Source organism: Mastigoproctus giganteus, chromosome 13 (assembly GCF_048544385.1).
Source record: "Mastigoproctus giganteus isolate SK-2022 chromosome 13, ASM4854438v1, whole genome shotgun sequence".
NCBI classification, from domain to species: domain Eukaryota; kingdom Metazoa; phylum Arthropoda; class Arachnida; order Uropygi; family Thelyphonidae; genus Mastigoproctus; species Mastigoproctus giganteus.
This window is the reverse complement of record NC_143587.1, coordinates 58,644,931-58,663,539: the sequence shown is the minus strand read 5'-3', so window position 1 is coordinate 58,663,539 and position 18,609 is coordinate 58,644,931. Positions and strand designations below refer to the sequence as shown.

The 18,609-nt window shown below is 36.0% G+C and overlaps 1 protein-coding gene across 1 annotated transcript in view; it reads left to right on the top strand.

Annotated features, from left to right (window-relative positions):
* Positions 1–18,609, top strand: part of LOC150076086 (BLOC-2 complex member HPS3) — a 198,507-nt gene that overhangs the window by 11,435 nt on the left and 168,463 nt on the right. Inside the window, exons 3-4 of the mRNA XM_090387254.1 lie at positions 1,809–1,982; positions 15,325–15,596. Of these exons, the coding sequence (XP_090243380.1) occupies positions 15,338–15,596 (259 nt within the window). The 5' untranslated portion in view covers positions 1,809–1,982; positions 15,325–15,337. The remainder of the gene's footprint in view (positions 1–1,808; positions 1,983–15,324; positions 15,597–18,609) is intronic.

Genomic DNA, 18,609 nt, shown 5'->3' with positions numbered 1-18,609 from the left:
GAAAGACAAGGCATAGATACTCCATATATTATGATTTTGAAGAAAATATATGAGAGTGCTACATCCTTTATTAGACTAGACAAAGACAGTAGCAAATTTAAAATCGAGAAAGGAGTTCGACAAGGAGACACAATATCTCCGAAGCTGTTTACTGCTGCCCTTGAGGAAGCTTTCATAAGATTAGACTGGTCGCAGAAAGGAGTCAATGTGAACGGAGAGTACCTAAACCATTTACGATTTGCAGATGACATTGTGGTCATAAGCCACGATCCCAAAGAATTAGAGGAAAATCTTAATCAGTTATGCACAGTTAGTAAGGATTTTGGACTAAAGATGAATATGGCTAAAACAAAAGTAATGATGAACAAATATGCCACGGAAAGGGAAATAATGATTGAAGGAGCAGTAATTGAAAAGGTGGAGTCATATACTTATCTGGGACAAGTTATTAGCTGTAATAATGATAAATGGCTGGAAGTCAAGAGAAGAATAAATTTTGGATGGATAGCATTCAGGAAATATAGTCACATACTGAAGAGCAATATCCCAGTTTGTCTGAAACGTAAAATAATGAATCAATGTATACTCCCCACCATGACTTATGGAAGTGAAACTTGGGCACTCACCAAAAGAATGGAAGAGAAGCTAAGAACTACACAGCGAAGAATGGAACGAATTATATTGGGAATCAGACTGTTAGATAAGAGGAGAAACACATGGATTAGGCAGCAAACTCAAGTAAAGGACATTCTTATCAAAACTAAAGAACTAAAATGGTCTTGGGCAGGACACATAGCTCGAAGACATGATGACAGATGGACTAAGAAAATAACAGAATGGTACCCAAGAGGAGCTAGAAGAAAACCTGGAAGACAAAGGCGGAGATGAATAGATGAAATTCATGAGTTTTTGAGTAGTAAATGGATGGCCAGTGCTCAAAACAGATGGAACTGGAAAGTTGCTGGAGAGGCCTTCATCCTGCAGTGGATTGAAAATGGCTGATGATGAAAGGAAAGAGATTTTGCTATGTTGAGGACATAAAGAAAAACATAATCACGAAATAGAAAATCATCTCTTTGGACTCCTTTCAGAAACTTTTAGTATGGCATAATATGTGCATTCATCAGGTGGTGATTACGTTGAATAAAAATAAAACCATTCTTCAGGTCCTTCACCTTGTGTTCTTTTTATTACACCAGTCTGGGAACTTTATTTCCATACCTTGTATAAGCTCGCTTTCTTTCATCATTGCCACTGTTAATATTAATATTTTGTAGATATTGATGAAGGCATATCAGGCTTAATATGTCTTAAGTTTGCAAATTATACGAAGGTTGGTAGGGTAATTAATCACAGTAATCAGGGTAGGCTACTACAACAAGATCTAGGCAAATCAGGAAGATGGGCTAAGTGGCAATTGAAATTTAATATTGACCAATATAAGGTACTATGTATGGGGGAACAGTAGTCTCAGATATACATACCAAGTGTGGCACCAGACAAAGCATAGTGAAGGATGAAAAAGACTGGGGGAAATTTTATTCAAATGTTCTTATATGATGAATATATTATATGTTCTAAATGCTATTATAATTTACTCTTATGATTCTTATATGATGTTTTTATATTCACTAATTGCAGTGATGTTCTTATATTCTCTATCTTGTGAACCTATCTGGCCTATATGTTCATCATGAAGTATAAACAGAAATTTTATTTATTTTTTTTTTTTACAAGTAACATTTTTTCAGCTGCATCCATACTATACAGAACTTGTTTAATTTGTAATATTTTCATTTATATTTCAGCTTTATCATTTTAAGGAGAATCTCTTCTTGAAGAATATTAGGAACTGGATTTGGTGCAATCCACCAAAAAAATAAAAAATGAATGTGAGCATATCAAGATGACATAAAGTCAGGCTTATTCTTAAGCACTTAGAGGAGCACATTTGCTTTTACATTTTTGAGTTGCTTTTTACTGTAAGTTACTTAGCACATATGATTTCAAATGCATGGTAATTACACTCTAAAATTATATTTGCCTTCATCCTGAGAAATTTTGTCAGTTTAATATAGCCTTTGAAATAGTTCTTTAAAAAAAGTATTAACTCTTGGTAATTATATGTGCTTTGCTTTGTAGATAGCATGCTAAGAATATCATTGCATTCTCTTGTTCCCAAAATCACATTGATTACAGTCATCTAATAAATGGAAATAATTAGTCTCCAACCTTGAATCAACAACGTCTACCTATTATTATTGCCCCAAAATTGAATAGCATTTAATGAATTTTGCATTTTTCAACATGTGGCAGCATATTGCTGAACATAAATTGATCATATGTATGAACGTATGTATGCCAGCATTTACATTTTTCTCGTAAAATTTGTCTTTATAGTTTTACAGAAAGCAACTTTTTTTCTTACAAATTTTAGTCAAGTTTGCTACCATTATGTTTTTCAAGTGCAGACCTGCTGAATGTTGAAATCACAATCAATTTAATTTTATATTTATTATATGGACTTCAAACTTGCCATTAGGTGCATTGGCCCTTCATCTTTGGCACAAAGTAATATGCTGTAGTGGTGGTGTTAATTTGTTTTTGCACTTGTGAACAGTGAAATTATGGTTCCTTTTTCATTATTTACTTCATACATAAACAACAATACCACAATGATAAGAATTGTTTTCAGGAGTTTAGAGACACTTGTGTTTGTATGTTTCTCTGTATTTTCAGATCAAAAAGTAGAAGTTAGTTTACATTTTGAAGTGTGTGATGATTTGACATTAACATCGTGCATAGCGATGTTAATTTCACAGTGGTTTGAGCCCACTTACTACTAAATACAATGTCCTTGTACCCTTTCTGTCTTGTGAACTTCTGTGACCTTATGTAGTCATCCTGGAGTATTAACAGAATATTTGTTAATTTATTTATATGATGTGTACAAAACATCTTCACTGTATTTTGTCCTCAAAGCCTATCACGGACTATCATCTAGTGATTGTAGATAAGGAGAATGAAAAAAACTACTTGAGAATGTAAAATGTTGATGGAGTAGATATTCTGGTCCTACTTTGGAGTCAGGTGTATTGAATTTTGGCAATAGCAATGGTCATTCTGAGACAACAGTTCTGCTGCTCGCATCTCCACACGAGTATACATATAAATGAGTGTACGAATATATACTCACTTATTTTCAGATTTAAAAAATACAATACAAATATAAAACATAATATAATAGACAAAACCCATTTACATAGCTAGAGGATTTATGAATTTCAACAATTTCTCAAATGTTGTTGCTCTACTGAAGAAACATGACATGCACTTGAGATCATTTCCACAAGTCACTTTCAATTGAGAGCTAATTAATTGACTACATCATTGCATTCAGGGCAGACTGCAAGTAAGGAAGTTGCAGATTTGAGTCCATATGCTATTACCAAAGTTGTATGGCTCATTTTGAACTGCAGTTTCAGAAAATTCTGGTTGCCCTAAATTCCATTTGTACACAGAATAAACAGAAATGTATTTATCGATTGATTTATTATTCCCCAAGAATAGTCTTTTTATATGTTGGGACTGTTAATAGCCCAGGGTATATTCCCATATGCAAGGTTTAAAAATACTTGTGGTATGCTGAAGATGGCTGCTAATAGAGTTCATGATGAGATTCCATATTTCTTACATTTTGAGGATACAGTTTTAAAACAATTTTTAAAGATTGGCCGCTAGAATCGCCCGGCAGACTGAAACTATTTGTAGGGCATTAGGAGGCATCAGGAATTAGTGTATAATTTTGTTCCCTCTACTCTTTCAGCTGTGACTGGAGGCAGCCCAAGTAATGTGTTGGGGCAGGGAGCTGTGTTATGGTAAGGTGCTGGGTATATCTTATCTCACTGTATAAAGCTAAAATGTTCCTCAAGTCATATCTCCCCTCCCACAACTCCTACCATATCTACATGGGTATATGGAACAAACTTATCTATGAGAAGAAATAAACCTCCAAAAACCTTTCTAATGAATTTCACAGATATACATGGTCTCAGTAATGTCCATTTCCTTCTGCAGTTTGCTAAATCATGCTTACTCTTTCTGACAGACTCGTAGCTTTCACTTCAACCACCATCATCTCATTTGCCCTAATTACTTGCTTTTTGATTACTTCCCTTTTTAAAGATGGCGTTTGGGAGTTACAACACAATCAGACATAAAGTTCTCCAAGCAGCGTAGGCAGGTGGTAAGGAAGGCCTGTGGTGTTCTATTAATGATTTATCAAGCATTTTTTTGCAGAGATAGGGAGGTTAGAATCCCACTCTATAAGCCAATTGTGAGACTACACATATACTGTGTTCAATTATGAAAACTGAACCTAAAAAGACATAGAGCTTCTTGAAAGGGCCCAGAGATGTGCAGTCCCCTTGATGAGATCTGAAAAATAATCCATATGAGGGAAGACTGATATGAATATATTTAGCTACAAAGCTTGATAACTTAGAGGAGACTTGATTGAAATGTCTAAAGATCTGAGAAGTGAAAGTAAAATGAATTCAGGTGAAGTCTTCACTGTTATAAATGATTCTAGAACTAGTGGGCATAAATTCATATTATGAGGGGAAGGTTTATACTGGATTTCAGGTTTTCTTTTAGCCAGCAAGTTAATTACTGGAATAAGTTGCCTCTATGAGTGGTTGAGGCTGACAGCTTGGGGAACTTCAAAGGTCAGCTAGATAGCTAGATGAGGAGGGAGTCAAATTGGTAGTTTATTTTATTTTATTATTATAACTTTTCAATCAATTAATATTTTTTTTTGGGTGGTGCTGCAAAAGCTGTATTTCTAATATTAATTGATTTCGATGATCTAACTGATTCAAACTCCTGTTAGCAAAAAAAATTCAAGTAGGTAAAGTTGCAATGGGCCAAGGAATACCAATGCTAGGTAGACTGGAAAAAAGTTGCCTGGCCTGATGAACCCTGGTACTGCTGTTTTGTGCTGATCAGAGGACCAAAATATGGCTTGCAGTGGGCCAAGGAATACCAATGCTAGGAAGACTGGAAAAAAGTTGCCTGGCCTGATGAACCCTGGTTCTGCTGTTTTGTGCTGATTAGAGGACCAAAATATGGCAAAAATAGCATGAGTCCATAGACTCATCCTACTAGGTGTCAACAGTCCCGGCCATTGGAGGCAGCTCAATGAGTTGGAGAGTATTTTTGTGGTGCACATTGAACCCCTTGATAACCAGCAGAGCAACATATGTTATAAGTTAACTGAAAATTGTTTCTGACTTGGTGTATCCCTTCAATGTATCCATCTTCAAATGGACTCTTCTAACAGGATAATTCATCATGTCACAAGGCCAGAATTGTATAGAACTGATTCCAGGAATATGAATTCACCCTAATATGTTGGCCTTTCAATCTAACTGAGCATTTATGGAATGAGGTGAGACAAGTTCTTTTGGGGTAGAGATCTATACACCATCCAACTTGCAACAACTGAATGATGCAGTTGACTAAACATAGCCTAGCATCCTTGTAGTACACTTTCAACCTTGTTGAATCCATGCCACAATGAATCCAAGTTGTTCTGTGAGGGTTAAAGGGAGGTGGTGCCTACTCACCATTGGGTAGGTGCACCTAATAAAATGGCTACCTAGTGATGGTGTGGGGAGTATTTTTATGATAATAAAAATTCCTGTTACCGTGGAAATGGGCAGAGATAATAATAAATGAAACAATGGGTTTGCAAGGAGGATGTTAAGACAGGATTGTACAGAGATTTAGATTTACAGATGATATGCCACTGAAATCCAATACAGAAGTGAAGTTACAGATTTTGTTGGATGACTTAAGAAAAGTTCTAAAGAATATTGTATAACAATAAATTTTGATGAGGCCACATTTATGATGATAGGAAGGAATTGAAAGGAAATAAGTGATGATTGATGATAAAAGAATATTTCAGTCAGATAAATATGGATATCTTCACTGTCTGCTAACAAGTGAAGGGAGTAGTCAAGAAATTAGAACTAGAATTGCAATAAGAAAGAATTTGGAAGGAAAAGCAGATAATTATAGGAATACTCTATATTTGATTAAGGAAGAGGATGGATGTGGAAGAGGATGGTTAAATGTTTTATATGGAATGCCATGCTTTATGGGGCTGAAATATGGGCATTAAGGAAGAAAGCTATTAGAAGATTGAAGTTTTTGAGATATATTAGTATTAGTAATGGACATATGGTGCAAGGAAGCCTAAGGCTGCATTAGCCAAAAAAAAAATAATATAATAAAATATTTTATAAAAATAAAAAAATAATAATAATAAAATTAAATAAATAATAATAAGAGAAAAAGAAATAGACAACCTATGCATTTCCCTTCAACAGAAATCCTTTGTTCCATTCACCTATATTGTTATCCTTCTCTGTACTCGTTCCAGCAACTCTACATCCTTCCTAAAATGAGGCCTCCAGACCTATATACAATACTCAAGATGTGGCCTAACCCTGGCCTTATACAAAAGAGTAATCACCTCCTTATCCCTGCTAGAAAATTTCTATATATCATTGACAAAACCCCCAGTGAGCTGTCTTGGTGCATGTCTGCCCTGCTCAGAGAATTTCATGTCTGACTGCACAATTATCCCAGGTCTTTTTCATTCTCCACTATCCTGAGTGTTGTACCACATGGTTGATAAGTTACTCCAAGGTTACTGCTACTCATGTGCAGTACCTTGCATTTGTCAATGTTAAAACTTCAGCTGCCATTTCTTAACCCATCAATTCAATTTTCCTAGACCTTGTTGCAGTAGCTCACCCTGATGATTGTCGTTAGCCACCCTGCCAACCTTTGTATCATCTGCAAACCTAGGCATTATGACTGATATACCTTCATCAATATCATTTTTTTTTTTTTTTTTTTTGGTAGTTGTTGGCGCATCGGCTTCTGTGGCCATATTGCACCTCCCAAGGTTTTTGCAGTACTTTGATCCAAGCCCGAGGTGGGAATCGAACCCGCGACCTTTGGGTTGCCGGGCAGGTACTTTACCCACTCGGCTAGCCCGGTCGGCTCAATATCATTGATAAATATTAAAAACAACAGTGGGCCCAGCACTGAACCCTGGAAAACTCCACTAATAACATTAGTCCATTAAGTGCAGTGCTCATTGATAACCACTCTCTTGTCTTCTTCCATTTAACCATCCCTTTATCCAAACCAATAACTTACCCTTAATGCCACATTGCTCCAGTTTTTACAGTAGTATTTTATGTGCAACAGTATCAAAAGCCTCCCTGAAATCCAAGTATAAGATGCCAAAATTATTTTTTGCATCCAGTTTCTTGGTCACTGCATCATAGTAACCTATTAGATTGGTTAGAAAAGACTGCCACTTGACAAATCCATGCTGTGATTGCAGTATAATTGCATGCCTGTCCTACATTACTCCTTTAACCAGTGATTGCATGACTTTCCCTGGAAGAGATGTTAAGCTGACAGGTCTGTAGTCACCTTTTGATCCCTCTTTATGAATTGGGCATATATTCACACTTCTCCAGTTCAAGAGTTCTCCCCTGAATCCAAGGATGCTCTCATAATTATAGCTAAGGGTTTGCTTACTTCCTTTGCTGCCTCCCTTAATAGAATTGGATAGATCCGCTCCAGATGCCTTTTTTATGTCCACTTATGTCCACTTTCCTTTCAGTTATCACAAAGTCATTTAGCTCCTCGTTAGAGTTTGATAAACTTTTGGCATTCCCTCCCCAAAAAATTCCTCATGTGGGAATATAGATACAAAATATCTATTCAATTTATTTGCAACCCGAGCAGATTCATCAACAGTTAACTCATAGACATCGTGGCCGAGTGTGATTCAACCCATTCTTCTACTGTTAATATAAGCATACAAGTCTTTGTTTCTTTTCTTTGCATTCTTTGCCAGAGACTTCTCATAATCTGCCTTAGCTTGTCTAGCCTCCTTTTTGATCTGATTGCAGTCTAAGTTTATATCTAATGTAGGCTTCTGTATCACCTGATTATTTATATGCATCCCATGCATTTTTCTTCTCTGCCACAAGTCTCATGTGTTCATCTGACATCCATTTAGGCCTAAACCATGAACAGTATTTCTTAGTTGGTATGAAAAAGCCTAGTAGCTTCTTTGATTACTTCCCTGAAAGTTCCCATTTAGAATTTTCTGTTGGTAACATCATCAGTTTTTCCCACTGCACACAATTTAAATTCTGTCTGAGACCTCTGTAGTCACCCTTACAAAAGCAAAAGTCTTTCCCTTTACCTTTGACAGTAGTTATGTTTTTAATTAAATTCCACATTAGTACACTATGATTGCTGCCACCCAGTGGGTCTTTTATCTGCAGATTCTAAATGCATGAAGAATCATGTTCAGGTTGTGAAAGTTGATAGTTTAAATGAATTCAAGGAAGAACTAGACAAACTATTGGAAGAAATGAATAGGTAAAATAGAAAGTGTCGTGTTTTTTTTTTTTTTTTTTTTTGGCTGATGCTGTTAAGCTTGCTTTCTTGCATCATTTGCCACTGATAATGTATAGACATCAAGCTAATTAGTCCTAAGTCCACAGTACTCTGTCTCAATCAAATCAACCAACATTCCAATTCACCTTCCTCTTGGGAAGAAGACGAATTGGAATATTGGTTGATTTGATAGAGACAGGGTACTGTGGGACTAGGAATATGGATGGGTATAGAGAAAGAGACTGTGACTGAGTTTTGATCTTCATGGATCTGCCTTAACAGAAAACATATGATGATGTTCAAGATAAGAACATAGCATATCATAATTGCTTTGTATCCAAATGTATTGTTTCATTTTCTTCCTACACTAGAGGTCACAACAGATGTTAACAAATTAACATTTCCTCCAATAGTTTGTCTACTTCTTCCTTGAATTTATTTAAGCTATCAACTTCCACAACAACAGATGGAAATTTGTTCCAGGAATCAACCATCTGCTGGCTAAAGGCAAACTTCTGAACATCTATTCTGCAACTATCCTTCCTCTATTTGAATTTGTGCCCTCTCGTGTGTGGTCTGAGCAAGTGGAAGAATCCTATCAGCATTGAGCTTGCTCAATCCATTCAAAGCCTTAAACACCTCAGTCGGATCACCTCGCAGGTGCCTAGTCTCCAGATGATGCAGCAATTTACAGAACTGAAGCCTTTCTTGGTAAGACCACCCCTTTATTCCACTCTCCAGTCTCATTGCCTTTTTTTGTACTCGTTCCAGCAGTTGTACATCCTTCTAAAAATGAAGCCTCCAGATCTGTATGCAGTACTGAAAACGTGGCCTAACCATTGCCTTATACAATGGGATAATCACATCCTTATCTCTGCTAGCAAAATTCCTGTATATTATTGAAAAAATCCCATGAGCTTGTCCTGGCAGCCTGTCTGCATTGCTCAGATAACTTCATATCTGACTGCAGACAGTCCCAACACCGAACACTGGGGGACTCCACTAATAACATTAGTCCACAAAGAGTAATGTCTGTTGATTACCACTCTCTGTCCTCTCCCACTCAACATCAATTTATCCATAGCAGCAACTTGACCTTAATGCCACACTACTTCAATTTGTATAGCAGTCTTTTATGTGTGACAGTATCAAAAGCTTTCCTGAAATCCACGTATATGATATCAAAATTATTTTTTGCATCCAGTTGCTTTGTGACCACATCATATTATTGATTCAAATTGGTTGAACAAGATTTCTGCTTAACAATGTAACAACAAACCCATGTTATGTCTGAAGTGTAATTGTATCCTTGTCTAGATGAACCTGCATTACTTCTTTTACCAGTGACTCCATTATTTTCCCTGGAACAGAAATTAAACTAACAGGTCTGTAATTACTCATGTCACCCTTTGATTCCAGCAAAAAATCAGTCTTCCCCTTTAAACAATAGTCTCCTGGCTTCTTGCCAGAGCTTAGTGGTTGGAACTTCTCTCTGTTCATACATTCCAATGGTTCTGTTGCATCCTCATATAAAGTTACAACTCTTATTAGCATTTTACTTTCCTTCAACGTTTTTGTGGCATACTTTACTTATTTCCTTCTGTATTTTAATAAAAATTGAAAAAAATTCTCACATATTTTTCGTGGATTTTGAGGACTTAATCAAATAAATAAAGTAACACAAGCCACAATGTAATATGCCGTTTCCAATTTTATAATGACTGCATATTACATTGTGATTGAAGCCTTTCTATTCGGTGATGTGTTTTTTCATAGCAATAACATTACAGAATATTACTTGGTGAAAACATTACTACAAAAATTCATATTATGGATATTTTTTTTGGGATGAAATTTTATAAGAGGCAAGTTTAAAATTATGTGCGCTGGCAACACTTTATCCATTGCTATAGTTACAATTGAGTTAGTGACCGCATTATAGAATAATGCAGTCACTAACTGAATTGTAACTATGGCAATGAATGTGGTGGTGTGATAGAATAATTATTCCTTAGTTGGTACATGCAAGTCTTTATCAATTGCTGTGGTAACTGAAATAGAAGTTTCTATATTGTTCAATAACAAATCGCAGAAAGAGGTTTGCATTGCATTGGGAGGGGGAACTAGTCAGGAAACGTATTAGATGTTAAGAAACCATTGAAATTAGTATTTTTGAAAGATTTCCAGTATTTAATGAAAGATTTCCAGTATTTAATGAAAGATTTCCAGTATTAAACGTATTAGATGTTAAGAAACCATTGAAATTAGTATTTTTGAAAGATTTCTAGTATTTAAGCTGTGAAAGACCAGCAAAGAAGTGCTGATTGAGCACTTCTGTAACAGATGAAAATGCTGCAAAAGCAGAGCAAATGTTAAAGGAAAATGGAAAGATTATCATTACTAGAATCAGCAGAAAAATTGAGCTTTTCTTTTAAAGGATTACAATATTGTGAATATGAAAATAAATTTCTCACAATTGTGCTGTATGGGTTCTGCATCTTACAAACAAGCAAAAACAAAAAGTAAATTGAAACTTATCAATGACTGGCGACACAAGCAGGACAAAATATTTTTTTTTATCCATAATTGTAATGGAGCATAGTTATGACATTATGATTCAAGATTAAGCAGCAATCTAGAATTTGGAAGTCTAAAGACTCCCACCACCAAAAAAATTCTGTACTGCTTAACTACTAAAATTGATTCTGATTTTGTTTTGATAATAAAGGAATACTTTACAGCACTTTGTCCCAGAAAATTGAACCAGAAATGATTCTTATTATGCTAACACATTGCAAGTGCATTTCAATAGGGCTATTCTTAAAAAAATAAAATAAAATAAATAAAAAAAAAAAAAAACTTGAATTGAAGGAAAAGTAGTGGTTTTTTTTTTTTTTTTTTTTTTTTGTAGAATAATACAAGGTGCCGTATTGAACATGGGTAGAACACCTTTAAAACACTTACGCTATGGTTCAGACTGGGCTTTTTCTTCAATTGAAAAAGTATTTATGGGGGCAAAAATCCCTAAAACACTATAGAAGTGAAAGATGCCTCAGCCACTATACCACAAACACTCTCAGAAAAATGGTCTGCAGCACATCTTTGAAATATTATTGAGCCACTGTAACTAGTGTGTATATTCTCAAGGACACTCTTTTGAAAAATAAACTAATTCCAGGACTTAGAATACCTCCAGCTGTGAATAACAAGTACAGTCCATGATGTATCAATCTACCCTCATATATAGAGTTTGTCTTTTGAACAAACTTATATCTAAAGTTTGTCTGCCTTTTCCTTTATATGGAACTAGCTGTGCAATGGTTTACGATATTTTTGACACATTAGCTACATAGGCTATGCTGTGCAATGGTCTCCTTTTTCATCCAGGTGAAGGTTGAGTTATGTTTAAATCCAAAATTTTGATCACCAGGGATGCTTGTCATTGCTGGCAAAGAAACCTTCACAATATCATGTTGAAAACCCCCCTTTAAATTTCATGAATGGGTAGATAGTGTAAAGAGAAGATAACATACAAGAAATTAGCTGTCAGTAAAAATTGTAGGATGCAAAAAATAATTAAAGAATCTTAATGAAATGCCTCTATAATGTTCTCTGTCTTCATTTAGTATTGGCTCTTTTGTATCATGTCTATTTATGTCATGCTCATATTTTTGCTGAGCCAACACAGCACTATGCACAAAAATAGCAAGTGGCTTGCATGCCTGCTGGCTAATTTTTTTTCATATTATCTTCTAATAATAGTATCTACATATGTACAAAATTTCAAGGAAGGTTAATATTAGTCTCGGTATTAAAATGGTATAATGATGCAAGGGTTTCGAAATGCTGTTGTTGGGGATGGGTTTCCTTATGTGTCACTATATTAGGTAGTAGTCAAGTTTTCATCAAAAATATGTTTTAAAATTATAACATTTTACTAAGAACTCCAAAAAAAGTCCTGTTAACTCCAAAATAATTTATAGAGTATTTAAGGTGTCTTTGAAACAGTCAGAATGATTTACAAAGTAAAAAATTTAAAAGAATACAAATTAAAAAACTTTAATCTCAAAAACTGAATTAAAAAAAAAAGTCAAGGAAAAGGGGACTCGATTGTATTTTGTAATGCTAAAAATTCTTAACTTATCAGAAACACTATAAGGCTGACTTTTCTGGTACTTGAATTATTATATAGTGATATTGCAATGCCTGACTGAAAAAAAAAATCCTATCCTTATTTTTGATTAAAATTTTTTTAAAGTGTTTATAAATCTTTTGGAATCTAATAAATAAATTTTGGTATTAGGTCCATATATGCATCATACAAGTGACAGTTAAAAATCTTTTTGTTTTAAGTGTTTTCACTGATGTTTCTGTACAAGATTAGTTGGGTGATAGGTTTTGCACAGGGCAAATCAAGGTCAGATATGGCCTGTACATGAATTCTGTAACCTGTATGTCGTTATAGAAATGGCCAAATGATGTAAAGAAGTGAACTTTTTTTATATCTGCAGGGGAAATTGAAGTCTTGATATGTTTGGCACGTGAATTCTGTGATTGCATATTGCTGAAATGGCTAAATGATGCAAGAAAGTCAAGGTTTTTTCTTTTTTTTTTTTTTTTGCATCTGCCAAAAAAATCCTGTGATAGTTTCATTGCAAGCAGCCACATTTGAGACAAGTATCTTCCTCCACTAAAGGGGTCTGATGATGGGGTTCAGTAGAATCTTGAAACATTCGGGCTTTTAAGTGTAAATTGATGTGCTAACACTTCTACAAATGCATTTTAAAATACATTCATGTAATATAACAGCATACTTGGTTGTCATTTAATCTACATAAAAAATTTATACTTTTCGTATCATCAAAAACATGACCATCCAGTTCCATCTTGGATTGTATCAAACTTGCTACCCTAAGAGGATAACTTATTCCATTGTCCTACAAGCAGCTGCTCAAAGGTAAACTTCACGAGATCCAGACATTTTTTTTGGGGTGGCAGAAGCTTGCACATTCCACATTGGTACCTTTTGCAAGCATCAACATATGACAGTACAATTATACAATGATGAGCCAAAACATTATGACCAGTGAGTCATTATGCAAATCGAAGCAATTGCATGTGAACTGTGGCGCATGCACGGGTCGGGACATGGTATAAAAAACACTTGATACTGAGCTCTGTTAATCAGTGTTACTCTTGTCCTTCAGATGGGGAAAGGCAGTAGACTTAAGCAAGTTTGACAAAGCCAAATTGTAATGGCCAGACGATTGGATCACAGCATATCTGAAACAGCACAGCTATTGGGATGCTCACGGTCAGCTGTGGTTAGTACCTACTGAAAGTGGTCCGAGGAGGGGAAACCCACGAACCGCCTGCGAGCTATTGGCTCATTGATGGTCGAGGTGAGCAAAGGCACTCCCGGATGGTATGTGGCAACAGAAAGGTGACTGTAGTGCAACTCGCCGGTAATTGGAATGCTGGTGACAGGAGTAATGTGTCACAACACACAGTACATCAAACCCTGTTGAAAATGGGGCTGTGTAGTCGCAGGCTGCTCTGAGTGCCCATGCTAACCACAGTTCACTGGTGACAGCATCTAAAATGGGCATGCGAGCATCGAAACTGGACCTTGAGTGATTGGAAAAAGGTTGTCTGGTCTGATGAATCATGTTTCCTGTTGTACCATGTGGACAGCCAGGTACGTGTGCGTCATTTAGCTGGGTAAATGATGTCACCTGGATGCACTGTGGGATGAAAACAAGCTGGTGGCGGTGGTGTCATGCTTTAGATGATGTTCTGTTGGGATACCCTGGGTCCAGTGATCCATACCACCTACCTAAACATCATTGCTGACCAGGTACACCTTTTCATGACAACGGTTTCCCCTCTGGTGGTGCCGTCTTTCAGCAGGATAATGTGCCATGCCACACTGCCCGGATTGTTCGAGACTAGTTTGCGGAACATGAGGAAGACTTCCAGGTATTGCCCTGGTCTCCAAATTCTTCAGACATCAGTCCCATCGAGCATCTGTGGTTTGTGTTGGAACAGCAACTCTGATCTGTGGCGTGTCAACCACAGACCCTACAGGAGTTAAAGGATCTGCTGGTTACATGTTGGTACTAGATACCACAAGACATGTTTAAAAACCTTGTAGTGTCCATGCCTCGCCGGGTACAAGCTGTTTTGGCTGCACATGGAGGACCAACATCATATTAGGTAGTTGGTCATAATGTTTTGGCTCATCGGTGTATAAAATAAAACCAAATTCCCTTGGGGGTGAGGACTTTGACCCCTTTCTTTTGAAGTACTTCTGCACTAGAACGATGTATTAATGACTTCCAGGATAGAAATAACAGTTATTCCTTGAACACTTACAATAGTGCATTTATATCTCAGTGCATATAGTTGTCACCAATTAACAGGGTCAAGAAATACTTTAAATCGTAGTCTTCTCCCTGTTTAAAATTAAAGCCCTCATCCTTTCCTTTAGCTACCAATATTTCTTTTCCCACTACTCATATTATAACATTATAGTTGCTCCCTGCTATGAGTACCTACACTGTAATATTCTTGATACTGTCAGGAAGGATCCTTGATGAAAATTAGGGCAAGGACATTAGAGTTCGTTGTTCTGGAATAAATAACATCAATACATTCAATAAAACACTAATTATAATATTGCATACATATGCAGATATATATGCTAAAAGTTTACTTTATAAGTCGTTTTGTGTCATTTGTAAATTTTATTTCACTGTGTAATGTAGATTAAGTTCAGTACTATTGCTAATGGATATCATTTTCTTGATCAAAAATTTATTTCAGTTGTATAAAGGATATGAATTCTGCAAGGTGTATTGAGGAGAGAGTTGGGATTCCTACAGGAATGGTTCGTGTCATCTCTTGTCACCATTTTGTATCTCAAGATGTTTTTTTATCAGAAAATGAACCTGTGGCTTTTAGTACTGCACAAGAGAAGTTGCTCCTGGCCACATCACAGCACAGTATTGAAGTTCGAGATCTTGATCGTAGAGGTCACATAATTCATACTTTTCCTACTGTTGACCAAGTTAAACAGGTGATTTATTGTGATGCAGGTAAGTGATTTCCTTCCAGGTATACAGTATATGTCATGCTATAGTATAATTTATAGGTGTCATTGTCCTACATGGTGCTGTAATGCAGCATTTTCTGGTGGTCTGCCAACCTCTAGGGCATTGATGGCATGCATAGGGAAATATAGTGGCATGCATCCACTCATAAATAGCTTATACTATAAAGAGAAAATACTTTTCTATTTGAAAGCAAATTTTGTTTATAGTCTGTCAGTCCTGTCTAGCAATGAAAACCATGATGTACCTGTGGGGGTGCCTCGGTGGGCAAGAGCAGCAGTGCATAGCACACGCTTCTTAATTAGACCGGGGTTCGAGCCTGTGACCACCAAATATGGAGGATGCGGAAAGGTTAGGGAATGACCACCGCATATCCCTGGAGCAGTATGGCCTTAGTTGCTAATGCTCCTAAAAACCAAATAACAAACAACCTGTGGGAAAATTTGTGCATTTGACAAAGTTCCCATTAGAAACTTTTCAAGTATTGTTACCTTTTTTTTTTAATGCAATAAAGATGATTTACTAATTTCAGTCCACTATTTTTTTTCTGTGGCACATGAAAATTTTTATATTTTTGTTTCAGCTTATTTATAATATGTTGGCTGGAGAAGGTTTGCCATTGTTGCTCTAGGGATTCAAAAGAAAAATTTGATATGGCATCTTTTTCACTCTTATAGTTCTTCAGATCTTGTCATTATTTAGTTTCTTTCTAATTTTTCATTACTTATGAAAATAAATAGGAACTTTTTATATTTGATATAAAAACAAGCTGTTTGTTTCTTGGCCTCTGAAAATTTTGAATTGTATATGTATAGTATGTACTGTTGGGAAGTTTATATTCCATATGCTCATAGTATGAATTTTCTCATGTCTAGAAGTTTATATGCCATCTAATAGATTTAGCTTATGGTTGCTGTTACAGATGTGTGGCTGTACAGTCTGTAGTTATATTATTGCTCTTTAATTTTGAACAAGTGTATCAAAGTCATTAATGGTTCTGCTTTTAGCATTGTGCAGAATTAAATTTTATTGTTTCTATTGTGCATGGAAATGTTAGGAAAATTAATGTTGAACTGCAGAATGAGAATTCTGTTCATATACCTTGTTGAGGATGTTTTAAATTTATCATAAAATTATCCTGATTGAACATGTGAATTTCAATCACTGGCACTTCTAAATGCACATGTAGTCAGGGCTCAACAAACACACTTATTTACATTGAGTTAAAAATCCAGATTGACAAGTAGCAAAATCTTATATTTCTATGTTAATATTCTGTCCTACTCTTTTTTATTATTATTATTTTTTTTTATTGCTGCACAAATCCAGTAGGTCGTAACTGGAATGATATAAGGGCCTATATATATATATGCAATACATGTGCATATTATAACTTAATATGCGCATACATGTATGTTATGTACAGGTACGTGACGAAGGACAGCATTTCATATGCCTTGTATGTTGGGTGATGGTAAGTAGGTTGCATGGAATAATTGCAGCATGAATAGACCTGGATTCTCTTGTGGAGGAAATATCTGAGAAATTGAATTTTTTTCTGACCCTTGAACTGAGCCAATTTTGGTTGACCCCTGTATGTAGTAAGTATGAACCAGAAAGCACTGGACCTTCAAAGACAAATATCAAGAGAAAAAATATATTGTTTGATTTTTCATTTACTGGAGACAGAGTATCCTTAACCACATTTTGTTATTTACAGAGAGAGGTCTAAGGGTTACTGCATACAGGAAAATAATGTTGAGGATAATGAACAAAAGATCATGGAAAATAATGGAGGAAATGTTAGGAGAAGAACAGTATGAGATCTTAAAAGGAAGAGGAATGAGTTATAGGAATAAAGGCAATTTTAATGGAGAGAAATATGAATGAATGAGAATGTTTGTTTTGTGAATTTGAAAAAAAATAATTTAATAGGGTAAACTGGAAAAAGTTTAATATATTGAAGTTCCTTCAGTTTCTTAGATAAAGAATTTATTGGAAAGATGAAGGTTAATAGAGGAATTGTATTGGAACAAAGGGAACAATATGTGGACAATATGAGGAAAATGGAAATAACTTAATGTTGATGGCAATCTTCCAGTTGCTCAGGCTACACACACGAGGAGGTAAATCCTGAACAGATAGTCAGAGAGTTCCTCGACCAATAGTAACACCAGACATAATAACAACCACCCTGTGTACTCAGTAGAAATACCCATCATGGGGTGGAACCTCCAATCAGGGAGAAATAATATAATAATAATGCAGAAAGGATGCAAGGAGCAATTAACTATAGATGCTGCAGTTATAGAGCAAGCCTACAAGAAGTGCTGCAACCTGTACACAGCCTACATTGATTACTGCAAGACTCCATGCCTCATAGCTAGCTAATGGAGGCATTGAACATCTACAAAGTCAATCCCATAGTGACAAACTTCTTAGGAGCAATGACGAAGAAATGGAGTACCCACATTAAGGTTGAGAACATCACAACCAGACCATTCCCCATCAGGGATTGGTCTGCTTGTGGATTTCAGGGAGATGTCCTGAGTCCATTGTGGTTCTGTCTAGCACTATCCACCATGCTCAACAGCAGCAAGTATGGATAGGCCTGACTTAGCTGAGTGGTCAGGAGCGTGAGTGCAGTAGCACGTGCTCTTTGAGTGGACTGGGGTTCAAGCCCGTGACTACTAAATACAATTGATGTTTGTATTGATGATTTATTGTAAACTCCATTGACTTGGTGGTTGTGCCAGAGTATAAACAAGAACATTTATATAACCTCAAAGAAGGAAGGAAGAACCTTTACACTCTCACCTACCTGATGTACATGGATGACATCAAGCTCTCTGCGGCAACTGAGAAGCAACTCCAGCAACTACTTCAGATTACCAAAGAATTTGGTCTTGCACCAGGGATAATTAGTTGGCTGAAACTATCAGCTGCAGACTGGTAGAGAGATCAAAGGCATAACAGAGGGAGAGACCTGCTGGGGATG